Below are 27,448 nucleotides of genomic sequence, written 5' to 3' on the forward strand. Positions count from 1 at the left end.
ACAAGATCAGTAACTCAGAGTCTTGTGTTGACAGTTAATATGGTTTTCTACCAAGATATAGAACCACCACACAGCTTAAGATACAGCATTCTGGCATCTAGCCTAAAGGGAAACAATAGAACCAGGTCAGTCAATCTAATCTGAGCAGCAGGGCCAGTTTCAAGGTATGAACTAGGTGAGGCATCCGGTTCAAAAGTCAGCCTTACCCTCTCACTGTCAATGGCTGAGAGAGCATGTTCCTTTGCTTTTACAAAAACGTAAGCTCAGGGTGCTACTACCCTTTGAAGTCATAAGCGTCTGCTCAACAGGGTAACTCATTTTCAGCAGCTATGACAACAGGTAAGAATGTCTTAGATTAAGTGACATTATCCAGCTTCTTGTCGAATGAGAAAGACACCCATATTTCGACCCAAATCGGGAGATGGGTGTCCGTTTCCCGTAGGCGCCCAAATCAGTATAATCGAAACCAGATTTTTGGCATCCTCAACTGCAGTCCATCACAGAGACGAACAAAGATCGCAGAGGCGTGTCGGAGGCGGGACTGGGGCATGGTTATCGTCCGAGGAGAAATGGGCTTCTTTAGCTGATAATCAAAACAAAAAGGGCGTTTTTGACTAGAATTTGGTCCGCTTTATTTGGACCCTTTTTTTTCAGGTCCAAGTCCCAAAAAAGTGCCCCAACTGAAAACCTGACCTGCCTGCGGTTCTCGAGGACCGGCGTTGCCTACCCCTGCACTAGAGGAAATTGTAGCAGTCTGTGCTCCAAGTCAGTGGTACTTCACAACATACTTCTAGCAGGTCACATGACTAGTATCATACAAGTAGTTGGACAGTTCAGAGCACTCACTACAGTATTTGTTATGTACGCACCCCTGAAAATGATTAGATCTAGACTAGTTTGATGTTAGATATGAATATTCCTTGATATGTCATTTTAGTACCAGTTACTTTGAATGTTCTGCATCACAGGCAGATCTTAAGATCATTGTACTAAATAATAGGACATCCCACTTAAGGATTAGTAAACACATCTAGCACATTTTTATAAAAAGCTTAGTTAAATGAAGCCATAGTATCACTTACTTTGTGGCTCCAGTTTTTGGATGATGGGCTTTGCACTTGTGAGGGCTGCAGCAGCGATGCTCTTTACTCCCTTCTCTGCCACCTCACAGGCAGACTTCAGGTACAGATGGTTCTCTTTTGTGCTGCTGTAAGCAGATGACACCATGGCACAGGTAGAGCTCACCAGTGGCAGGTTAACCACCCTCACCACCACATTCTATCAAGCCAAAAGTTAAGGGAGGATTAAAAGGCACTAGAAGGGGATAGCACACTAAACAGATGCATACTTTTTTTTTTTAAGTTATACCTCTTCAGCTGCTACTGAATTCATTTTCTTCTCTACAGCCTGCAAGGGGGAAAAAACAGCTTTTTTGGACAAAAATAAAAAGTTAAATAAAATTTCAACATGGAACTACAATCATGAACTAGCCTACTCGGTCTCATCAAGGTGAGTTGGGGAAGGGTGGGTATGTAATGTACTTTGAACACGTTCACCTAGTGTAGTAATAAAACTGTCTTGATGCTCTAAGCAGGCTTATCTGATCATCAAGAGTTTTTTTTACTTTCTCTTACTACTGATTGAATTAATTGACAAATACTATGCACTTACCTATGCTGCCCTATTCACAACTGCCTATGCTAATAAAGATAAATTTAAAAACAAAACAACAAAAAAAAAGACGAAGAAGAAGAAGTGCAATGATCCAAGCTAATAAACCTAGCAACTTCTGAGTTTAAGATTTCCTCATGTTTTGTACATATATGAAGTAGAGCAGGTTGGCAGCTACTGAAGTAGTAACCCTGGGTCTTGTTTTAGATCTTAAGTCATTGTTTTCAGTTGTCAAGTGAATTCTCCGAGTACATCATTTCAAGTACTAAAAGCCAAAGTACTCCTCCCAGCTTAGGGAATGTTAATAACTAGGGAAAATTGACTGTGCAGCAGAACAGAAACTGCTTAGTGAGTGATCAACATACAAACCAGAGAGCTTTTTTTTCCAGTCACAAGAGAAGAGAACAGAAATGAGCCATGAGTTTACCACATGGCATCAAATTCATGCCACCCCATAGTTTTGAGCTTCCTACTTATTAACTATAGGTTCCACTGTTAAAATCCATGCTCAGATCTCATTAGCCATTAAACCCTTCAAAACCAATTACTTCTTTTCTTTCGTTTAGACTAAGATATACTAGAATTTAAGGATTGTATGTATGAAGAGAAATGGGAAAGGTGGGGGGAAAGCAGAAAGTCAACTCCAATCCTGACATGTAAATCAGGTTTTAAAATACCCACAATGAATATACACAAGCACTCACATGTAGTGATTCATTTCCAATGATTAACTAATTTTATGAAACAATTATCAAGCTGTAGCCACTATCTGCTACTCCAATGAAAGCTGGAAAAGTATTAAGGGCAACAAGATTTCAGGCCACTAACCTAGCAGAAAAGTTATGATCTTTACTGTAGACCAACATGTCATGCACTTGAACCTGAAGGAACTACAGCCAGTTTAGTATATCTAGAGGCTCATTTTCAAAGCACTTAGCCTCCCAAAGTTCCATAGAAACCTATGGAACTTAGCCTCCCAAAGTGCTTTGAAAATATGCCTCCTAGTCTCCACGAAAATTAGATCAGGTTACACAGACTCAGCTGTTTAAGTACAAAAAAAAGAGTTATTTCCAAGTCCTTAGTATCCAACACCCAAATAACTAGTGAAAGATAAACAACCAAGCATAACAGATAATCCAATTCCAACAAAGAGCTACCTAAAACCAACCAGTCTTAAGAAAATACCCTTCTGACTGCACCTCTAGCTGCTGCTACTACCTTCTTCCAGAATCCCAAGGCACAGATAATCACATTAAACTTTTCATTCTGGTCAGTGCCTTTTCTAAGAAAGACAGGGCTGGGTCTAGAGATTACTTCCTCCCTGCACTGTGGTTCCTCCTTAGAATTTTTATTCCTTAGCTATTTCTGCCCTCCTGTGCCTTTTATCCCTGAGTTTGATTGTTTTTATGTTTCTGGTTCTCTTTCCCTTCTCCCTGGTTTGCCCTGTAGGGAACATACACTATTTCAGCTCCCTTGGGGCCAATCTTTGTTAGTGGAAAGAAGGGGTCCCCAATGTTTTTATGAAATGTGCCCTTAAAAGGACTGGATGAAAACTGTAATAACCTATTCCCCCCACACACAAATCCCCCCCACCCCCCTCTCTCTCTCAAATGTCTCTTCCCACACCATTAGCACACAACACCCCCTCTCCTAAAGCAGAAACGCCAAGTTACCTGATTCCAGGCTGGAGCTTTTTGGCCAGTTCTGGTTTTGAACTCATATCCCAAAGCAGTGTGAATTTTGTAGTACATGATCCTGCCCATCAAAATCAGTGTTGCAAGTCCCATAATGCACCTGGATGGGGTGGTCAGAAATCCTGAACTGTCCAAAATCTCCAGCCTGGGACTGGATAACTTGGTATCTCTGCTATAGTTCTCCCTGTTATGCCCAGACCTGCAAAGTTACCCATTTCAAGAAGGGAGACTTTAGATCAGTCCTGAATGGCTGACAATCCTGTACCAATGCATTATGGAACTTGCAACACTGATTTCAATGGTAAAATAAGGGACTACAAATACCACACTGTTTTGAGATGTAAGTTCAAAACCAGAATGGCAAAAAAGTCTCCTTCATGGAATTGAGTAACTTGACAGCTCTACATCCTAGACCGGTTCTTCTCCCTCCTCTTCTTCCCCATTCCCCATAAGCCACACTAGTTTTTGTTAATTTGCATGCACTGCTTCCATTGTATGCAAATAAATCATATGCATATTCATTGTGAAAATCCTGAAAAACTGGAAGAAATATGGCCCTAGAGGACTGGGTTTGAGAAACCCTGCTTTACACAGAGCCTCTGCCTTCTTTCTTCATAATGTATTTGACCAATTGTGCTTCTCCTAGGACCTCAGGGGTAGGCAACTCCGGTTCTCAAGAGCCGCAGGCAGGTCAGGTTTTCAGGATATCCACAATGAATATGCAGGAGATAGATATGCAAGCACTGCATCCATGGTATGCAAATCTATCTCCTGCATATTCATTGTGGATATCCTGAAAACCTGACCTGCCTGCGGCTCTCGAGGACCGGAGTTGCCTACCCCTGTCCTAGGTCAGGGTCATCCAACCTCAGTCCTCAAGGGCCACAATCCAGTCGGGTTTTCTGGATTTCCCCAATTAATATGAACGAGATCTATTTGCACGCACTGCCTCCATTGTATGCAAATAGAACTCATGCATATTTATTGAATCTGATCAGTTTTTTATATTAGTTATTTTACTTTATCATTAACATAGTTTCTGAATATTCCTTTTCTCAAGTGTTTCATGCCTTATTTTCTATCATTCATGTATCCATTCATGCAACCTAATACTCGTGACTAGACACCTTGCTGCCTATCTGATAACATTTTAACGATTACAACAAACTTCATTTCTATACAACAATTATACTGGGTTATCTTGAGTCCAATTTTCTCAGCATTAAATATTGTATTAAAGATTCCGATAAGCTGGTATCACTTATCTAATGAAAGTTCTGTTGATTAATCTGTATTATAACCGTAAGGGTGTTGCGTCACAGATTCAAAGTCTCTAATTCAATGTCTCTCTTCTTTGCTTGGGAAAAAGACTTTGCACACTTTAATATCTGTAGTCTTTTCTCTATGGCATCTGTGTTGTTGCACCACTTGTTTTCACGATGAGGTAGACTTTCAAAATTATGCTACAGTCACTCAAGCCCTACGCGCTTCACCATTCGGCGTCTTCAGGGGCTTTTAGTTCTTACAAGTTGCTATTCTTCATTACGTGGCTTCTGCCGGGTTAGTCTCCTCTCTGGTGCTGTGAAAGATGGTGCCTGCCTTCTTGAAAATGCTGCTCTTGCGCTTGGTCTCCACTGCATGCAAATCGGTCTCATTGATATTCATTGTGGATATCCTGAATACCTGACTGGCCAGGATGCCTCCAGAACCAGGTTTGGGAACCAATGATATAAAACAAGACTCAGGATTATGAGTTGGGGTGAGGAAGTGTGGTGGACTAGAGGTATTAATTTTGTTTACTGATATACTAGATGATCTTTCATTATATGACAAAATGATTTTATGAGACAGAGTTTGTGAGATGTGGAAAGGATGAAATAATGACTCACAAACCTGTCCTGGGGGAACCCCAGTCACTCAAATTTTCAGGATATCCAGAATGAATATACATGATGTAGAATGGTTTGCAAATCTATCTCATACATATTCGCTGTGGATATTAAACTAAACAGTGCTTTTATACCACGACCAAATTGCTGGTTCTATGTGGTTCACTTGACTGGCTAGGGTTCCCAGTTTGGGAATCACTGGAATAGAACATGGTATGAAAATCCTAGAAGTAGATGAGCCCAGCAGAGGATGCAAGCTTCAATTGCACTTGGACCAGTCAGCTCAGATGCTTTTGATCTCCTTTATACCTTATCTCTGGAAATGCATAGTGTATCATTAGGCTCAAGCACAGGATCCCACAATCTGGTATTGAAGAAACAATTTTCATACTTTAGTGTTACTTCAATCGTATGTTGCTTGAGATACCCAAGTGAAAGAATAGATTCCCTAAGATTTGGGGACCCTACACAGAGCATAAAGTAGAGTGGTTAATGAGTTAGTGGAAATTTAGTGGCGAAAGTTGTGGGTAAACACTGACTTATGCTAGTATTCTATAATGGCAATTATGCATGTAATTGCTGATATAGACTTTGCACATAGCGTGTATCATCCTAGCATTTACCATAGTTCAAGTTGGGAAACAAAAACATATATAATAATTGCATTATAAAAAAATACACGATAATAGAAATAAAAATAGTAAAATAAAATATTAGCTGATCTTTATATTCTGCCTAATCAATGAGTCAACCAGTCCAATATAAAGCCATCATAGAGAATTACTACTAATAATAATCATTTCTATAGCAATACTATACACAAACATATAAGAGAAGCCCCTGCTTGACAGAGCTTGCAGTCTATTCAAGACTGACAAACAAGACAAATAAGGGATTAAAAGTTCATGTATTTTGTGAATGATTAAAACAACATGAGTTTGAACAGGTGGATAAAGGGTTAAGAATTAAAACTAGCATAAAAAAATTAGGGCTTTTAGCCAGGATTTGTATAGGGCATGACACACCGACTCATGAAATCTATTCCAGGTGTATAGTGTGCCACGATGGAAAGAATGGAGTCTGGAGTTGGCGATAGAGGAGAAGCGTGCAGACGACAGCAACTTACCCAATGAATGGAGTTCCCAGGAAGGGGTGTAGGGAGAGATAAAAGAGTTGAGATACTGAAGAGTTTCAGAATAAATACACTTATAAGCCAGTAAGAGGAGTTTGAACTATATACGAAAAATGGATAGGGAGCCAATGAAGTGACTTGAGGCGAGAGTAGTCTTATATTGTTGAGTATCCACGATCCATAGGATAAGACAAGTCAAACATAAACAGCATATCAAATGTCGTTTCAGTAAGGCAAATCCCTTCATTATTATGGTACTCACATCACAAGGGCCTTTCCGTATATTTGGCTGGGGTGATAGAGTACCATCAGACATAACCACGTATAACATTTCAGATACTCCAAGTACATTGTTGGCATATGCATAGATCTTTATATTAACTCAGCATTTATAAAGAGCCATGTGTTCATCAGCCTTAAATGCTGTCATAATGATTTTATAGTTATGGCATTTCATGCTACAGACATCTTTTTCTGAGAAGCACTGAGACAGTAACTTGGACATTAGTGTTTTTTTTTTTTTTTAAACAACTACCCCGTAGCAGGAGCCATAATTCCTTCACCGTGGGAGTAGAAAATCATCTGTCTGCCATCTTCCAAGGGCCCCCAGCACACCGGAGAGATGGCGTGGGTGTTCTGATAGACTCATTGATGAATATGAAAACATAAGTTGCTAAGTTGATTAGTACTGTCTTCTTTAAACTAAGGGGTATATTTACTAAGGCACGTTAGCGCATTTAAAGTTAAGGCACGTTAAATGCTACCGTGCTAATACATTCCTATAGGACCCTTAGCGTTTGATGCGCATTAGCATTTAACATACGTTAAAAATGCTAACGTGCCTATAGCGTGCCTTTGTAAACACAGGCGTATGGCTTGTAAGAAGACTGAATGATTATCTAACCTCTGAGAATTTTCATCTAGTGGTGATCAATAGAAATCAAACAAAATAAAACATGGAAAAGAAAATAAGATGATACCTTTTTTATTGGACATAACTTAATACATTTCTTGATTAGCTTTCAAAGGTTGCCCTTCTTCCTCAGATGTGAGTACCATCTAGTGGTGCAAAGCACAGTACTGCCTCACTTTGTCGACTGTAATGCCTTACTGCTAAGCTCGCCTAAATATGTTTTACAATTACAAGTTGCACAATACCCCACAGCACTATTCTAAACTAGATCAGGTATAACAGAACATACCAACCAATTAGTAATAACTCATCGCAGTTGCCCTAAAGGAGCTCATTAAATAATCAAGTCTGAAAAAACTCCACAGGAGATGGTTAGAGCAAAGTTCCCATTAGAAAAAGAAAAAAAAAATCAATTCCTTCACTCAAATATATAGTGAAGAAATCAGATGAGTATCTTCAGCCAATGCTCACTTCCCATATGCTGGCAATAGTCAACTTTTATCACACCAGTTTCCTGTGAAAAGTCATAATCCCAAAGATGTATGGTTTGAATCGTGAGTTTGATTAAGTTTCTCTGGTACATTATAGGATATTGCTAGATAATATATGTTAGCTTTTTGGTTTCAGGAATATGGCGCAGTTGGGGTTATAGAAAGGCGCAGTTGAATGCAAGAGTAGGCATACATTTTTCATCTTGCTAACATTTCACTCTGGTGGGAGGTTGGGATATCTGCGTTAGTGCTGCCGATCTTTACTTGTAAGTAGGTGTTGTTTGTGATCTTTGTATATAGGAATGATGTTTGTTAGTATGTTCCGGGGAGGACTAGTAGCTTTCTATATGTATATTAGGATCTGTTTAAAATTTTACAGAGCATCTAGCTTCTGAGAACCGCAAACGAAACACAGACTGTGTAGATTGAGGACTGAGACCTCATATATTTACGGTGACCACTAGCCCCTGGTCTTGCTTTTGCTACACTTGCGTAGAAAAATACTCCTGGACACAACAGCTTCTAGCTCATTAAAGAACTATGTATAGCCTTCTACATGGCATTTGTACCCCCAACACCCAGTAAGCACCGGATGGTGTGGTTCAATATTAAAATCCACAGAACAGGAAGGAGCCTCTACATAGATCCAAAAGAAGCAGGAGAGTAGAGGATAACACATTGACTTCCACATGGGGAATTATCAAACAAACTGATCTTTATTAAGGCACCAAAAAAGACCCAACATGGGGCCGTGTTTCGGCGGGTATGCGCACCTGCTTCAGGGGCCAGATACATATACAATAATTAAAACCTTAAAAGAAAATTGCTGTGGACTGGACATACAGTGGGGGAAATAAGTATTTGATCCCTTGCTGATTTTGTAAGTTTGCCCACTGACAAAGACATGAGCAGCCCATAATTGAAGGGTAGGTTATTGGTAACAGTGAGAGATAGCACATCACAAATTAAATCCGGAAAATCACATTGTGGAAAGTATATGAATTTATTTGCATTCTGCAGAGGGAAATAAGTATTTAATCCCTCTGGCAAACAAGACCTAATACTTGGTGGCAAAACCCTTGTTGGCAAGCACAGCGGTCAGACGTCTTCTGTAGTTGATGATGAGGTTTGCACACATGTCAGGAGGAATTTTGGTCCACTCCTCTTTGCAGATCATCTCTAAATCATTAAGAGTTCTGGGCTGTCGCTTGGCAACTCGCAGCTTCAGCTCCCTCCATAAGTTTTCAATGGGATTAAGGTCTGGTGACTGGCTAGGCCACTCCATGACCCTAATGTGCTTCTTCCTGAGCCACTCCTTTGTTGCCTTGGCTGTATGTTTTGGGTCATTGTCGTGCTGGAAGACCCAGCCACGACCCATTTTTAAGGCCCTGGCGGAGGGAAGGAGGTTGTCACTCAGAATTGTACGGTACATGGCCCCATCCATTCTCCCATTGATGTGGTGAAGTAGTCCTGTGCCCTTAGCAGAGAAACACCCCCAAAACATAACATTTCCACCTCCATGCTTGACAGTGGGGACGGTGTTCTTTGGGTCATAGGCAGCATTTCTCTTCCTCCAAACACGGCGAGTTGAGTTCATGCCAAAGAGCTCAATTTTTGTCTCATCTGACCACAGCACCTTCTCCCAATCACTCTCGGCATCATCCAGGTGTTCACTGGCAAACTTCAGACGGGCTGTCACATGTGCCTTCCGGAGCAGGGGGACCTTGCGGGCACTGCAGGATTGCAATCCGTTATGTCGTAATGTGTTACCAATGGTTTTCGTGGTGACAGTGGTCCCAGCTGCCTTGAGATCATTGACAAGTTCCCCCCTTGTAGTTGTAGGCTGATTTCTAACCTTCCTCATGATCAAGGATACCCCACGAGGTGAGATTTTGCGTGGAGCCCCAGATCTTTGTCGATTGACAGTCATTTTGTACTTCTTCCATTTTCTTACTATGGCACCAACAGTTGTCTCCTTCTCGCCCAGCGTCTTACTGATGGTTTTGTAGCCCATTCCAGCCTTGTGCAGGTGTATGATCTTGTCCCTGACATCCTTAGACAGCTCCTTGCTCTTGGCCATTTTGTAGAGGTTAGAGTCTGACTGATTCACTGAGTCTGTGGACAGGTGTCTTTCATACAGGTGACCATTGCCGACAGCTGTCTGTCATGCAGGTAACGAGTTGATTTGGAGCATCTACCTGGTCTGTAGGGGCCAGATCTCTTACTGGTTGGTGGGGGATCAAATACTTATTTCCCTCTGCAGAATGCAAATAAATTCATATATACTTTCCACAATGTGATTTTCCGGATTTAATTTGTGATGTGCTATCTCTCACTGTTACCAATAACCTACCCTTCAATTATGGGCTGCTCATGTCTTTGTCAGTGGGCAAACTTACAAAATCAGCAAGGGATCAAATACTTATTTCCCCCACTGTATGTGAACCTCAGAAGATCATAAAAGTCATAATCATAAACATGTAAACACCTTTAGAGTATGCAAATAAAGCATGATAGAAACAATTTAAGAACACATCTTATATAGACTGTGACAAAATCAGCCCCTTCATTTATTCAGGTGCACATAAGCAACACATCATTATAAGTAGCAGCATATCACACATTTATTTTTAAATGGTACAATTGCATATACTCAAGTTTTTATACACGTTTTTCTTCCTTTCTTTTTGAGTTGACTGTGTTTTATTCAGCTATTATAGAATTGTTTTGCCTCAGGCACTAGCTAAAGCTTTGCTGCCCTTAAGGTGGGTTTGTTTATTTATGTCCCCTCTTTTTGAGTCTTTTTCCTACTCGTCTTCCTTTTCATCAATAGTTTCACACTGTCATCCATGTTGACCTTTTTAGTATTGGCTTGATGAATTTAATTTTAGTTTTGAAATTTGGGAATTAGAAATCAAATTATTTGGTTAAGATATTGATGTTAGTGTGTTTTGTATACAGTGTTGTATCCGACCCCTGAAGCAGGCAGGTGTGCCCATCAAAACACAGCCCCAGGTCTTTTTTTAGTGCCTCAATAAAGATCAGTTTGTTTGATACTCCCCTTGTGGACGTCAGTGTGTTATCCTCTCTAAATTAAAGGTGAACAAAATGATGGACCCTGAAGGCATACATCTGAGAGTACTAAAGGAACTTAGGGAAGTTCTTGTGATTCTGCTGAAATTTTCAATGCTTCTCTAGAATTGGGAGTGGTCGCACAGGCCTAGAGAAAGGTGGATGTGGTCCCTGTTCACAAAAGTGAAAGTAAGGAGGCAGTTGGGAATTACAGACCAATTAGTCTGACCTCTGTGGTAAATAAATTAATAGAAATGCTTCTAAGACAAAGAATGGTGAGATTTCTGGAAACCAATGGATTGCAGGACCTGAGACAGCATGGTTTTACTAGAGGTAGGACTTGGACAATCTGATTTTTTTTTGACTGGGTGACTAGAGAGATGGATTGATGGAGTGTGCTAGATGGGGTATACTTAGATTTTAGCAAAGCCTTTAAAAGTCATCTGTGCAGAATGGTGTCAGTTTAAACAAACTGAGTGCCCTTAAAGTGGCTAAATAGGTAGAAAAGGTGAAGGCAAAAGATAGTAGGATTCTTGGGTGTATAGGGAGAAGAATGGCAAATAGGAAAAAAGTGGTGATAATGCTTCTATACAAGTCTCTCATGAGACCTCATTTAGAGTACTATGTACAGTTCTGGAGATCACACCTTCAAAGGATATAAACAGGATGGAATCAATCAGGAGGGTGGCCACAAAAATGGTCAGTGGTCTTCATCATAAAATGTATGAGGACATACTGAATCATCTCAGTATGTACATTTTGGAAGAGGGGAGATAGGACACCTCTGTGCTGGTAAATTTTTTAACAATGGGCTCGCTCAAGGCATAGCAAGCCCTCCAATTTTTTTTTTTTTTTTTGGGGGGGGGGGGGGGGGAATAATGCATGACTCTCTCCCCTCCCCCCTCATGCTGGTACACTAGGCATACGTTTGTTGGTGGAGATGTTGAGCCCCATCAGCCAATAAATGTACTGCCACCATGGCCCACTGCTTGTTTCTGGTTCTAAGCAGCATGCTGGGCCTTCTCTCAGATGCACAAGAAGGCAGAGCTTGCTACTCAGAGCTGTAAACAAGGAACAGCAAAGCATCCCTGCCAGCAAAGTAAAAGAGAATTCAGGAAGGGACCCACATTTAGGGAACCAGTTATTAAAGTAGCCGTGGGGGGGGGGGGGGGCTACTTTAGCAATCTAGCACACCACTAGATAGATGTGTTTAAATACCTCTGATATAAATGCACAGGTGGTGAGTCTCAAATGAAAGGAAGACTTAGAATGAGGGAGCACAGGATGAAGATGAAAAGGGGACTCAGGAGTAACCTGAGAAAATGCTTCTTCAGGGCAAGGGTAGTGAATGTGTGGAATCAAAACAACACTGCCGAAACACCAGGGAGACAAAATTAAAAAAAAAAAAAAAAGGATTCTTTGTGAATGAGACTTGACATGGAGCCATATTTCAGCAAACAATGTGTGGCTCAGGAGTCCATAAATTAAAATGAAATACATAATTTCAGTACATAAAAGCAAAGGACATATTGCAAAAAGTAATAAAAGTCAGAGCATAAGAGAAACACATGTACACTAGAGTACTTATGGTTAGATTATCAAATTATATAAATGTAAAACAAAAAAAGATATAGTCATCCAAGAAGAATGTATGTTACATGAAACTTATAATAATGGGTGAGTAAACATAATGCAAAAGCCAATGAGTAGGTGCATAAATTAATGTGGCCAAAGAGAAAATATGTTGAGACATACTGCAGCAGGACATGTTTATCTACTCCTATCCTGAGATATATCTGACCTCCTGTGCAATTTTAAATTAAGATAAGAGAATTAGAAAGTAAGGTGACTATTGTGTTGACATTGTAACAGTATACTATACAGCAGTAGAAATATTCAGATACAAAAGTATTTGCCTATTGCTAATATTTGATTTTGTACTGTACACTGACTTGAGTGAATTTCTCCAAAAAAAATGTAAATAAATCCTAATATGAGAAATAGGGCAAGGAAATGTAAATGTGTACCATATTCCTGCCCAATGCACAGAAAAGAGCAGCTGAAACAAAACAGTTCAGGCATTAGAAAAGCTTTTATAAGAATTGGTAGAAAGCCTGTGCAAGTCCTTCAGCACTGGTTGTGAGAAACGAATAGACTTAAGTCATAGCAGACCCAAAATGAAAAGCACAGTGGTGTTCGTTTCCTGCATTTAAACTTTGCATTTTATTTAATTTTTTTTTTTTTTATCTTAGATTAAGGCCACAAACTAGACACCCATGTGCACTTGGCAATTAGATTTTGCCAGACAGGTATGCTAGAGCACAGCTTACCAGGAACTCCCCATATGCACCAAACAATTCTCCCACTGACTTCCTACTGCTCAGTACTATACACATGCTATTTGCATTATGGTGTTGTGCTGGTCTGGTGGTTTACAGCACTGTCTGGAACCATGCTGGAGTTTTGAGCATCTGTCTGTGAGGGAAGACTCACTCAAGACAATCCTGAAAGTCATGGCACGTGTTACTATTCTACTTTTGTAATGCTGGCATTGATATTTGCAAAGTAAAAGAAGCCATAAAGAGCAGATTAGTCTACTGCGTCTGCCCACTAAATGTTAGAGTTGTACCTGCTGCTTCTTTTGGACTATAGTCATTTAAAGTTCCAGGTTTGACCCATTTTATTACTATTTATGGCTCTCCATTTACCTTATGCCTTTGACAGCTGCTGCTGGTTGAAGTCTGTTTGATAAAAGTAGTAGGGACAAGCATCTACCACCCCCTTCCACTGGAAGCGTCACTCTTTACTTTTTAGCTTTTAAATGAAAGTAAGCAGACAGGACTGCCCATTATTATCGCCCTTGGATGGGAGCTAGCCCTTGCTTGTACCAATTCCACTTTGTAATGTATGATCAGTGTTTATGGCCAACTTCTAATAGGTCAGACTGAGGACCTCACACACAATTACCAATAGTTGAACTGCAGAATGTTCAAATTATAGAAAGCACTAGAATAAGAGGCTGCAGTATGTTGTTGGCCCTGTACTAATAAAATAGTGGCGAGTTACTGGGACAAACCATGCAACATATGAACCCTGTCTCGCTCAATACAGCTTACAACCGATTCAGCTAAAAAGGCAAGATCTGCATTTGCTGAGGGAGGTAGCTCTTCAAAGTGAAGGTGTCATGTCAGATACAAGATACAGTTATGGTGTGAGAGTACAATTCACTTTAGTACTAGATTATCTGATCCCTTTTCTAAAAGAAATGCAGAATGCATGTTTATAAAGGGAGCACCCATTCCACACCATGTAATACTAGAAGATAGAACTTGGCACCCTCACCTTTTAGTCTAGTGTGGAAACCTAGACTTGTGACTATGCCTAATACTTTAAGTATAGGTTTTCTAAGCCTCAACACAAGCATTTAGTCATGGTTAGGGCCATAACAAGAAAAACAAAGACACCCCTAAAGCATTGTTGGTTGCCAAAATATTTATAGCTATGGACATTACAAAATGTATGGATCTAGTAGGACCCATTACTATAACTTACATTGTATACCAAAAAAACATGGTAAATTTTACAGGCTTCCTCAGAGATGCTAGCTAGCTCTTTGGACTGATTTCATGAGACTAGTCAAGCCCTTGATTTTGAAAATATAAGTTTTATATTCAAAGGATCACTAGCTCAGTTTAAAAAAAAGCATAAGCCTTCAAGAGATACAGAAAGATATAGCAGCAGTTCACAGCATAAGACTGCATGGACAGCACACTTCCAGATCTAAAGACATTTTCCAAGCCTCTTTAGCCAAGCATTGCATTGACAGATAAACAGCAGCTGAATATTTCTGCACTGAAAGCAGCCTTTCATCCTCATCTATCCACTAGAACTACCACCATATCCCTGCAGGAAAGCTTTACCTCCAAAATTACTCCTTGAACTATAAAAAATAAGATATTTCCAATTATCAGTAGAACTTGATCATTGCAGTTAAAAGCATCCATCCAGAAAGGTGAGAAGACAAATTAGCTGGTTCAATATTCAGACAGGTCTTGCTGGCTGGTTTCTTCCTCCTCTCTGTACTCCTGCAGCTGGGGGTAGAAAGGACCCATCAACCAGAAGAAAGGTACATTACCAAAATAATCCTCCACATGCATCTCAATTTTCTTCAACTGTCCTTTGGTGGTGGCGAGGAGCTGCTCAGTCTGTTTGTGTAGGTGGTAGTGTGGAAGTTCTGGTAGATGTTCCCAGCCACAATGTAAATTTGGCGGATCTGGTCCTGGAGGTTTGGGGGCAAGTCTTGAATTCTTGATACCAGAGCAAGGCAGGTGGCCCGAAGCTGGCAAGTCAAGTCCTGGACTCCAATTAGGATGTGTGATTCGCTGGTCTAAAGAGGCAAAAATAAAGTGTAGACCTGAAATGTAGTCAAATTTAATTACAGTATTTTTGTCCAATCTGTTGGAAGTTATTTGATAAGTCATCATAAAGTAATTGGGTAACAGCTCTATCTTGACTTAATGGAAACAAACTAGTCCAGAGTTATATGTGGTCACTATCTGACTGGAGTGTGTAGTAGAGTTGACTCATTTTAATGAACTAATGCCAAGTTCTGTTCATATTCTTACTTCTTGGAGCAGAAGCCATTTCTACTGGTACCATGTGGAGGGGCATAATTGAACGAAAACGTCTATCTCCATGGGCGTTTATCTCCGAGAACGCGTCCGTGAAGGGGCGGACCGAACCGTATGTTCGGAAAAAAATAGACGTCCATGTTTTATTCGACAATTTGTGAGCTGGGCGTTTGTTTTTCAGTGATAATGGAAAATGAAAGCGCCCAGCTCAAAAACGAATAAATCCAAGGCATTTGTTCGTGGGAGGGGCCAGGATTCGTAGTGCACTGGTCCCCCTCACATGCCAGGACACCAACCGGGCACCCTAGGGGGCACTTTTACAAAAGCAAAAAAAAAAAGGTAAGAGCTCCCAGGTGCATAGCACCCTTCCCTTGTGTGTTGAGCCCCCCAAATCCCCCTCAAAACCCACTGCCCACAAGTCTACACCATTACTATAGCCCTAAGGGGTGAAGGGGGGGCACCTACATGTGGGTACAGTGGGTTTGGGGGGGGGGTTGGACGACTAAGCATTAAGCAGCACAATTGTAACAGGTAGGGGGGGGATGGGCCTGGGTCCACCTGCCTGAAGTCCACTGCACCCCCTAACAACTGCTCCAGGGACCTGCATACTGCTGCCAGGGAGGTGGGTATGACATTTGAGGGTGAAAATAAAAAGTTGTGAAACATCATTTTTTGTGGTGGGAGGGGGTTAGTGACCACTGGGAGAGTCATGGACGGTCATACCCGATTCCCTCTGGGGGTAATCTGGTCATTTAGGGCACTTTTTGAGGCCTTATTCGTGGAAAAAACAGGGTCCAGGAAAAGTGCCCTAAATTCTAGCTACAAACGCATACTTTTCCATTATCGGCGAACGGCATCCATCTCTCCTCGGCCGATAACCACGCCCCAGTTCCACCTTCGCCATGCCTCTGACACGCCCCTGTTAACTTTGTACGCTTCCGCAATGGAGTGCAGTTGAAAACGTCCAAAATAGGCTTTCCATTATACAGATTTATTCATTTTTGTGAGATAAAAGTCTATCTCCCGATTTGGGTCGAAATCTAGGCGTTTTTCTCTTTCAATTATAAGGTGGATAGTAAACTAGAGTTCTTTGCTCCTTAGTCCAACTATATTAATGTGATCTAGTTGGTTGCAAAGTTCATATCCCCCTCAAACTGTACCTGTTCAGGTATAATGGGTACTAGCAGTGGTGTTTCTACTTTGTTGGCCACCTGTGGCCGGTCACTGCTGTGCCCCCCCACCCCCACCACACCACACTCCCATCCTTCTTACATGGAGGTCATGCCAGTGCTAGGTCTCATGGTTTGCCATCCTTTGATTTTTATATCCATGCATATTCAAAATTAAGCTCACAACCATGTCTAACAGTGCTTGGGTTAAGCTCAGCATATCTCACTTTCTGGAAATGTGAGAAATCCCTCAAATGTTTCTCTGAACAAAAACAACCCCCCCATACCCCCACTTCAGATGTAGAGAACAGCCATCTTAGCAGAAATGAGACATCAACGTTGACTCATTCTTTAGCACCTTGATATTTTAAGGCAGTTAAAACTACTCTAACCAGGAAACAGGTATACTGGTTAAAACCATGTTAGTGTCAAGGGTTCCTTCAGATATGCTCATGTGATTACTGAAAACCAAGTGCCTCCTAAATAGAGTCTTACCGGGTCAATTGTGTGGTGCAGCAGGGTTATGGCATCATTGATTTTGTTAGAGACCTTCTCATAAGCTCTCCTTTGAACCTTGGAAGACAAGGACTTCAGTCTAATATAGTAACTTGGCTCCTGGGTCCCAGCTTCAATTCTGGCAGATTCTGTGGCTGGGCAAAGAAATTGTGTTAACCCATTTCTAAAGAGGAAGTGGCCAAAGTCTTGAAAGGTTTTAGATATGCCTACTATTATGAATATGAGGGATTCTATTATTTAGTCTGCCACGCCAATTGTTAGAAATTTAATCTGAAGTATATCTAAAACCTAGGCATACTGAACAGATTACAAAGCCTCAGAAGAGCTAAAAGCCATTCGTGATTATGGCCATTAAAATGCAGTTTATAGTGGAAGGCTAATTGCTACATGAAAGGCTGGCAACAGTACAACTATAAGCAGTATTCCAAGTCTGTGCTTAAGTTTTGAGTAGTACAAGAACTTGCATAGTTTACCTGCTTCATCACTCAGTGGGAAATACTGATCCACAAGAGCCTCAGACTTGGTCAGTGCTGCATCTACTCCAGTGCTCACCATCTGCATCATGCGACTTCCTAGAACAGCATTGATGCTGCCACTCACAGCTGCCTTGGTTGTTTCTATACTCTCCTGCACAGCTCCCTTGGTCTTGGCCACTACTCCAGTAATCATATGGGCAGCAGCATCCTTTGCTTGTGTCACAGTCCCTGCTACAGTCTCTTTTGCACCAAGCACAAGGTCAATGGCATTTGCCACAACCTACATGTTGTAAAGACAGAATTAAGCACAGTACCAAGTACTCACATTAGAGTGGATACCTAGAGGTCAGAAATGAGTTGTAGTCAATGCCTCAGCTCAAGTCTTGTGGCAAACTGCTCAAATAGTGTTGCTCTTTTCTATTTTTTTTTTTCCTCTCTGCCCCTTAAGGTCTTGATGCAGCATAGTGCAAAAAAAAAACAGATACACCTACCCCTGTCCACAAATCGAAATCTAGCAGTTTTAAAAAGATAAAAACAGAAGCACAATATCCCACAGCAGGTACTGTATAGTCTAGGCTTTAAGTCCAAGCTGCATGCTGCCATGTCTGTGCACTCACATTTCCTAGATGTGGTTTTACAACAGTTCAGATAGCAGCAGCAAGAGAAACCATTACCTTACCTTTTCAGTTGGTTGGTAGAGGATGGGTAGCTTCTTTTCCATTTTGTCCAGTCCAATGCAGGCATAGTTATTTGCAACTACAAAAATGCAGATGTACTCGTCTGGTAAAGATGCAGTGATAAGCATGTGCCCATATAGAACAGGGATGAGGAGCCTTAAGTGTGAGGGCCACATGATTTTTTAGGCTTATGAGTATGCTTAACACTGACAATAGCTACCTAGGTTGGAGCATCCCATCCTCCTGGTGCATCACCCCCCCCCCCCCCCCCCACACACACACACACTCTCTCTCCTCCAAGGAAGGGAGTACACTGAGCAGTTAGACTGTTGGCTCTGCCTGCACCCTTGGTAGGCCACTGACTTTTAAGTCCCTTGCAGTGTTTCAGAAAACTTTAGAAGTAGTAGTTTTTTTTTAATTTCTATAGCGCTACTGGATGTATGCAGCACTTTACACTTAAGACAGTCCCTGCTCATTGCAATCTAACCAGGACAGATAAGGAAGATAAGGGAATTACTTAAGTCAGATATGGGTATTGAACACATGGATAGGGGTCAGGAGCAGCCTTGAAAAAAAGAAAAGTGGTCTTTTAGCATAGAAACTTGAAGTACTGACTCAGGAAGTATTCCAGGTGAATGGTGCAGCAAGAGGAATGGAGTCTGGAGCTGGCAGTGAAGACGGGTACAGAAAAAAAAAAAAACATTATCTAAGGAACAGAGTTCCGGGGAGGAGTGTGGAGAGGTACTGAAGAGCTGCAGAGTGAATGCACTTGCAAATCAATATGAACTAGAAGCAAAAATAGATAGGGAGCCAATAAGTGACTTGGAGAGAGCTAATATGAGTGCAGCAATATTAGCAGAACTTTGAACAAATTGAAGGTGAGGGAAATGGTTCTCACAGGTCTCCCATTAAGCTAAGTTGCAGTAGTAAGGTGAGAAGAGTGTAGATAAGGGTTTTGGTAGTGTGCTCAGGACAAATTTTGATGATTTTAGAGAAAAATGACAGATTTTATCAGTCTGTTGGATATGTGCAGACAGGAATCAGATAACACCAAGGTTATGAGAAGGGAGGATGAAGAGAGAGAATGGGGGAAGCAGCTCAGTCTTGGTCATCAGGGACTACCTTCTCCCCCACCCTCAATTCCTCTTTAGAAATAGCCACCTACTCACCCAACTTCCTGATTTTCCCTTCTGCTCAGTGTGAGTGTTAGACAGTGGACTTCAGTTAACATTTGTTTCAGTTATTTTTTTTTTTTTGGGGGGGGGGGGGGGGGGGTAAGACAGCAGGATCCAGAACCTAGCCCTCACATCAGTAGCAGATGCCTGCAGTTTTAGCTATGTGCAACAGTATTGATTTCCCCTTTAACTTGTTAAGTAATCAATAGCTCCGTCTAATACAGCTTTAGAATTTAATTTCTACTAGAAATAAGCACTGGTATGAAGTCTATGTCTCCCAGTGAAGTGGGAGACAGACAAACCATTAAACCATTTCACCACTATGTCTGAGGGTGGCTAGGGCTCAGGAGTATCTGGACACTTGGAACTGAGCTGCATCCATGAAGCTTTTTATTCCATGAAGGTGACCAAGGTGCTAGATTGTAAGATAGAGCGCCAAAGCAAGGCTAGAAGAGCCAGAGAAGACTTGTACTCGAAACATAAGGAATACAATGGTAGTAGTTCAAGGCTGCCATTTAGGTTAGGTTTCAAGGAATTAAGGAGAAATAGGAGTTTCTATTGAACTATAAAGCTGGCAAGGATTAATGCACTGTTTTAGCACCTAGAATCTGTTGAGTGAAGTTTACACCAGCTTCAATAGAAGTGCCTCTGGAAGCACATTGTCCGTGTCCCATTCTTTAAAGGCTATCCATCCATTTCCTCAACTCAGTTACAGAGGTGAGCAGGAGATTCAATTCAAGAGATGGTAGTCACCAACCCTAGGCTATGCCCTAATTACATACAGGGTAGGTAGAGAATTTGGAGGCAGAAAGTTGAAGCAACACAAGGAGCTCAAGACCCAGGGATAGGCAGAGCTTGTACTAACATTCTGCTGTTGAATGGCAGCATCACTCTAATGCATCTGTTGGATACCATACTGGGATAGACCAATGTCCCATCTAGCTCTGTATCCTGTTTCCAACAGTGGCCAAGCCAGGTCACACGTAACTGGCAGAAACTAATCATGGCAACATTTCATTCTACCAATCCCAGAGCAGTTGCTTCACCATGTGCCTCCTAATAGCAGACTATGGACTTCCTCCAGAAACTTGTCCAAATCTTTTTTAAATCCGGATACATTACTACGTCCTCTAGCAAAGATCTAGAGCTTAACCATTTGAGTGAAAAATATTTCCATAACTTCCTTGTGTCCCCTAGTCTGTACTTTTGGAACAAGTAAAAAAAAAAAACCCAACAATTTACTTCTACTTGTTCTACACCACTCAGGATTTTGTAGACTTTAATCATATCTCCCCTCATCCATCTCTTTTCCAAGCTGAAGAGCCCTAACCTCTTTAGCCTTTCCTCATGAAAGGAGTTCCATTCCCTTTATCATTTTGGTCACTTCTTTGAACCTTTTTTAAATTCACTATATTAGATAGAACAACAAGATCTCAATCAAGGTAAGGTTGCACCATGGAGCAAAACACAACGGCATTATAATATTTTCAGTCTTATTCACCATCACTTTCCTAATTCGTAGCACCTTACTTGCTTTTTTGGCTGCCACACACCGAACATAAAACGTCAGTATTATGTACAACATCTTTTTCTTGGGTGCTGAACCCCCACACACATCCCCCCCCCCCCCCCCCAAGGTGGACCCTAGCATCAGGTAACTGATTCAGATTATTCTTTCCAAAGTTAGTCACCTTGGATTTGTCCGCATTAAATTTCATCTGCCATTTGGATGCCCAGTCTTCCAATTTCCTAAGGTCTTCCTGCAATATTTCAGTTTGCATGTGTTTTAACCTTAAATAGTTTTGTGTCATCTGCAAATTTAGTCACCTCACTCATCGTTCCAATTTCCATATATCATTTATAAATGGAAACAGGTCCCCGTACTGATCCTTTTGCCATTCCACTGTTCACCCTTCTCCCAATAACCAATTCCTAATCCACACCACAACATTGCCTCCTATCCCATGACTTAATTTTCTCAGGAGTCCGAGGAACTTGTCAAATGCTTTCTGAAAGTCTAGCTACACTACATAACCAACCAGCTCACCTTTGGCCACGTTTAGTCACACCTTCAAAGAAATGAAGCAAATTGAAGCAGCAAGTGGGTTGGTTTTGGTCAGCAGGGACTACATTCTCCACCACCTCTATCACCCCCACTTCCCTTGGCTGAACCCATGCCGACTGTCCCATTATCCATGTCCATGTGTAGTTTCCACTATTTTTCCCAGCCCCAACAAGCTTACCGATCTATCATTTCCTGGATCACCCCTGGAACCCTTAAAAAAAAAAAAAAAAAAAAAAAAAAAAACAGGATCACATTGGCCACCCTCCAATCTTCAGGTAGTTGATGGCTTAAATCCTCTGATCACATTACCTAATCTGGCAATGCACCCAAAGCATATCAGGCCTCAGTATCTGCCTCATTTAAAAAGTAGACCCTTTGAAGGCAGGGAACTGCAAGGAGGACAAGATAGCTGGCAATGCACCCAAAGCATATCAAGCCTCAGTATCTGCCTCATTTAAAAAGTAGACCCTTTGAAGGCAGGGAACTGCAAGGAGGACAAGATAGCTGGCAATGCACCCAAAGCATATCAAGCCTCAGTATCTGCCTCATTTAAAAAGTAGACCCTTTGAAGGCAGGGAACTGCAAGGACAAGATAGCTGGCCAGATCAAAGAGTGAGCAACAGATTGCAGGTTGCAACTAGCTTACTGTAATGTCCATTTAGCTGGGCACTTTCTGGGTGGGCTGGAGCCTTCTGAAGGTAGTCTTGGCCCATGGTGCTTCTACCTGGGGAAAGCAGCATTAGTGGGTGGGAGCAGGGGCACCAAGTGTTCTACCCTCTCCCCCACCAACTTAAAAATATATCTCAGCTAGCGGAAAAATACTGCTCTCCACCTTGGCAGCCTGTAGCAGGCATGTGCCAAAAACTAAGCATGCGCAGGTGCCAGCTTAGGACGCTCAGACTGCTGAAGTGGAGAGCAAACTTTCCAGCACCATCAGGGGAGGTCTTCAACTGGCAGAGCTTGGGATCCCCACCAGCTACCACTAAATGAGTGCTGCTGTTAGGTGGGCCTCACTCAGGTACAAACCCTCTGTGGGAAGCAATGCTGGCAGCCATACACTTCAGTCTGAAATGACCACTCCACTTATAACAAATAAGTGGAACACTATTTTAATTCTGCAACCAACAGCTTCAGTCAGTTCAAAAGGAAAAAGGTCCAACAGCAGATAATGCATTAAACCTCTACTCTATTCTGTGGTTCCTCAAAGAGAATCCTGTCTCCTCTCTTTCAGGTATATTTACAGGAATACTCAGGATTGTGCCTTTTTTTCTTACATTTGTACCCCACGCTTTCCCACTCATGGCAGGCTCAATGCGGCTTACATGGGGCAATGGAGGGTTAAGTGACTTGCCCAGAGTCACAAGGAGCTGCCTGTACCTGAAGTGGGAATCGAACCCAGTTCCCCAGGACCAAAGTCCACCACGTTCCCCTGTGCAGTTTGAACTGTCCTCTTAGAAAGCGCTTTCTCAGCCTGTTCAATCATGGCTGAGCCCTTCCTCAGTGACTGCTTTATTCAGGGGTCCATGGGCCAGGCTCTTCTGCAGCCTCCCGACACCTAGCTCAAGCTTCTCCTTCCAGCTCTGCTAGCCAGAAGCACCAAAACCCACAAAGAAAAAGAAAACCAAATTAAGACCCCCCAACCCCCCCTTAAAGGGTAAACAGTTCTCTCAACTCCACCTCACCCATCACACTTCTCTACATTGTGTTTCATAAACACTCCCATGGGCTGGCTTCCTCCCACCCAGGCACTCACCTCCGTGACTCCTCACAGGGACAAAGTCAATTAAGTAATCCCAGTTTAAAAGGGGATTACATTACCAGTTATATATAATATCATACAGTGGTTGATCATGCAGGACAGAAACTGAGGCAAGTTTATATAGTTAATGCACACTGCCAAAGTAAAATTTGAAGGGAAAACAAAAACCTGTTCAGGTGAACACATTCACTTACTTTTTGGATAATGGGCTTTGCACTTGTGAGGGCTACAGCGGTGATGCTCTTTTCCCCCTTCTCTGCCACCTCACAGGCAAACTTCAGAGGTATGAATGGTTCTCTTTTGTGCTGCTGTAAGCAGATGACACCATGGCACAGGTAGAGCTCACCAGTGGCAGGTTAACCACCCTCAGCACCACAATCTGTCAAGCAAGAAGTATGGTACTTTAGAAATCCAGTTATTAAAGACAGAGTACTGAAGAAAGATACCATTTTTAGACATACCTGTTTGTCTGTTACTGAAGTCATTTTGTTCTTCAAACCCTTCAGAAAAGAAAACATTAGTTTTGTTTCTCTTTCAAGAAAGAATACTAGAAAAAGTTTTGAATCACATCCTCCTCCTACCCCCAGGGTAGGTTAACACACTGAACCCAGGTTTCAAGGACCCCAAGCCAGTCTGGTTTTCAAGATATCCACAATGAACATGCATGAGACTTGCATGCAAATATCTTGAAAACAAGACTGGCTTGGGTTTCCTCCCTCTGGGGCTGTGCTGACAATTTCTACACTATTACGATTTATTGCTGCTGAAAAGCTTGGCGGCTATTCCTGTGCTCGTCAATAAGGGAAAGAAAAAAAAAAAAAACACTATGGTTTGATCACAGCTTATTGATAGAAAGACTAAAATCAGTCTCAGAACATTAAAATGAAATTTCTATTTGGTTGACAATAGTAACACTCTTGCCTACACTAAACTATTTTCAAGTGCAAAAAAATAAACCCAGATCTATAAAATAAAACAGTGATCCAGTTTAACTGGGCTATAGGGCATATCTTCTCAAACGTCCTCCAGAAATATAACTAGGCATACCACAAAGATCAGCCAATGCAAATGTAACATCTCCACTTTACTTATAATCAGAACTATTTTTCTCTTATACCTGCTGGTTTAATTTCTTAATTCAATTGAGTCAACCATGTTCTCTATGTAACACTAATTGTTATCGTCTAATCTATTATCCAACAATAACAATACATTGTAAACCACATTGAGCCTGCAAATAGGTGGGAAAATGTGGGATACAAATGCAATAAATAAATATCCTTAGGATTACTACCATGAATATACATGATAACAGGTCACCAATAAAAGCAATTTCACTTCATACATATTTATGGCAGTAATCCTAAAGACACGGCTGCCTAAGTATGTCTCATAAGTAAGGTATTTAACTAAATCTAGTTAATATTTTGAGTTTGTTCAGTCACTGTTTTACACAGAACAGGACGATTTGCCAGTTACCAAAGTAGATAAACACTAATTGCCAGATTTTTCTTTGAATTTGAAAGCTGTACCACCTGATCTATTTGAACTCATACATAGCCAAAAAAAAAAATAGGCCATGATACATTCAAAAGCTATAGGTTTTCCATATTATGGATCAACCACCCGTAGCCTAAAGGCTTATAAGATTATTGGAAATGGGTTTTTTAATAAACACAAGCAGTGTTAATAGAATAAAGCACCATTCTCTTCTAAACAAAAAGGATAGAGAAAAGATACATGAAGCTTTTAACAGCAGCTAAAAGTGGATTAAGGCCCAGATTAAATTTAGGTTCCAAGGTAACTAGAATGAATTGATCATCATTCAAATCCTGCTCCTTCTATTAAACTATCACCTTGGGCAACTTCATCCTTTTTTTGCCTTTTGTAGAATTTAGGTTGCAAAGGGACCTTAGGCATAGATATAAACTATAGTAACTTAATTATAACTTGTTTCCATCTAATATAGAAAGAGGCAAATAAACCAAGTTATACCTCAAATTGAAAAGTAACCATATAGAATGTGGCAGCCCCAATTATATCAATCTTTTAGACCAGAGCTAAATATAGTTGGTTCTTGCTTTGAAAAGAAGAGACATACTGATACAGGCATGACCAGCTTCAGTGTTCATAAGTATGCATAAGTTATATACCTATTGCTACCTGTATAGTAGTCTCATTTGTTGCATATAAGCTGTGGATTTAGCTATTTCAGTTACAGATGTTTAGCTGTACATTTAAAGACCCCACATAGCTACAAATAGCTGTATTTGAGCTACTCTAATCATACAAATTCTTATGTCCAACACCACATATTATGCTCCTAACTGAAACCTAATCCTAGGAAAACATTCAACGAAAAGAAACCAACAAACCAAAAGCAGCCTAAAACAAAATAAACTAACACACACTAGGTCCTTCAAATTAGCCTAATAACTGATTTTTACCTTCCTTCCAAAGAAGACTAACTTGCTCAGAATGAACACTTCTTCCCTTGCTGCTTAGGGCCCTTTTCAAGGAAAGACAAGGGTGGGGTCCAGAGATTTAGCATTTCCCAGCCACCAACTACTCCCTAGGATATTTATTACTTAGTTCTTTCTTTCCTCCTGCACATCTTTTTCCTGAACTAGTTTGTTGGTTTTCATTCTCTTCTCCTTGTTTTACCTCCAGGAAACATACACTTCTTCTAATGGCTTTATCTGAGTTCCACTAGGGAACATACACTCTAACGAATGGCCTTTCTCAATTCCACCAGGGCAGATTGTTGTTAATGGACAGCAGTGATCTCCAACCTTTTTATGAGAAAGACCCCATAGAAAATTTCAATTCACTGAGTAGCAGTGGTTTGAATAAAGCTGCTGCCAAGTTGTTGCCATTTCAGTTGCATTAGTCCTGTGTTCATTTATTTGAGTTACAGGGTTCTGGGCAGCATTGAGAAGTCACAGTTGCCTATTTTAGAATTAAGGAATAGTACTCCTCAGGTGCATGGATGAGCCTGTGCGAGGTGGGTCAGCAGGGTGGGGGTACTGGGCAGCCAGAGAGCTTTCCAAACAGTTGCACATATTTTGGGACTGTACCCTCTGAACTCTACACAATAATCTAACAACTGTAGCTCTGCAGGGATTGCTGCAAGGACCACCAAAGTGTGAGGTTTATAAGCATCTACAATGAAGCTGACCTTCTATAGATTGTTTCAGCCAGATACTGGCTGTCAGCTGTGAAAGGGTGAGGACTCCGCACATGTGGAAGTTCAAAAGGGTGTTTGTACACTGTGCACATGGTTCAAGATATGTTGCTCATATGGCACCAGCTGCACAAACCAGCTTCTCAACGTGACATCCAGTTTCCTATCCCCTGAGGAACATATACAGCCTCTTTGACATCTATGAATGAAAAATGGTCAGTCCATTAAATGCCCATTCCCAAATACATCACTTAGCTACAGAGAAGGGTCTGCTCATCTTGCACCTCTTAATCCTAACAGGATGTAGTACATCTGAGGAATCATTGTGCAGTTCTTTGGCCACCTCACGTACATGGTCAACAATATTTCTTTGCCTTTGGTTGGTGAACACCCTTACCATGGGCCTTAGGGTGCAACTTGGTGCAGTTCTAACTTTGCAAGCACCTTCTCACAGATTAGCTGTCACAGCTCAGGACGTGTGAGCCTTATGTTGCAGTCCAGTTTGGGCTCGCTACCCATCCCAAAGGTTACATCAGCACCACATGATGGCAGGTGAGCCATGCTGTGGTTGAGACTAGGTTGCAAGTGTCCCCTCAGAGAGCTACTGGAGTATGTCCAGGAAAACAAAGGTCCAGATTGTTGTTCTCACCAAAGCCATTGGATGCTGTCCTGACATGTCAGAGTGGAGGGTGTGTCTTAAGAAAGGGTATGGGGGCAGGGCCACTCATGTCAAGACCAGGCAGCAGCAGGAGGCTAAAGGCTCAAAGTTCAAAAGACCTGTGGGCAGAGATACATTGGAACATGACAGGCCAGGGTGAAATGTCCAACTTGAACAGGGTGTAAACAAGGTGCAGATGAGGAATGGAGCATGCTGGCAGCCAGCCTGGAGCTGGATTATAGCCTGGCTGGATCAGGATTGGAGCAAGGCTGGAGC

At 41.4% G+C, this 27,448-nt stretch overlaps 2 protein-coding genes across 8 annotated transcripts in view; both read right to left on the reverse strand.

Moving 5' to 3' along the window:
• LOC115463556 (perilipin-2-like) overlaps positions 1-27,448 on the reverse strand; it is a 198,836-nt gene that overhangs the window by 11,697 nt on the left and 159,691 nt on the right. Inside the window, exons 1-3 of one of the 7 annotated variants that reach the window (XM_030194191.1) lie at positions 2,890-3,008; positions 1,369-1,407; positions 1,083-1,278 (exon numbers count right to left, since the gene is read on the reverse strand). In XM_030194191.1, coding sequence (XP_030050051.1) covers positions 1,083-1,278; positions 1,369-1,392 — 220 coding nt within the window. In that variant the 5' untranslated portion in view covers positions 1,393-1,407; positions 2,890-3,008. Of the gene's footprint in view, positions 1-1,082; positions 1,279-1,368; positions 1,408-1,671; positions 1,691-2,828 lie in introns of those variants that run through there. The other 6 variants (XM_030194192.1, XM_030194193.1, XM_030194195.1 and 3 more) reach the window with 6 other exon arrangements.
• LOC115463561 (perilipin-2-like) lies at positions 13,509-25,809 on the reverse strand. Its single transcript, XM_030194206.1, is given in 8 exon segments — positions 13,509-15,081; positions 15,084-15,249; positions 17,158-17,312; positions 17,652-17,934; positions 18,334-18,410; positions 23,525-23,709; positions 23,792-23,830; positions 25,778-25,809. Coding segments are annotated over 5 exon segments (831 nt in total). The 5' UTR covers positions 18,376-18,410; positions 23,525-23,709; positions 23,792-23,830; positions 25,778-25,809; the 3' UTR covers positions 13,509-14,896.

Source organism: Microcaecilia unicolor, chromosome 2 (assembly GCF_901765095.1).
Source record: "Microcaecilia unicolor chromosome 2, aMicUni1.1, whole genome shotgun sequence".
Taxonomy (NCBI): domain Eukaryota; kingdom Metazoa; phylum Chordata; class Amphibia; order Gymnophiona; family Siphonopidae; genus Microcaecilia; species Microcaecilia unicolor.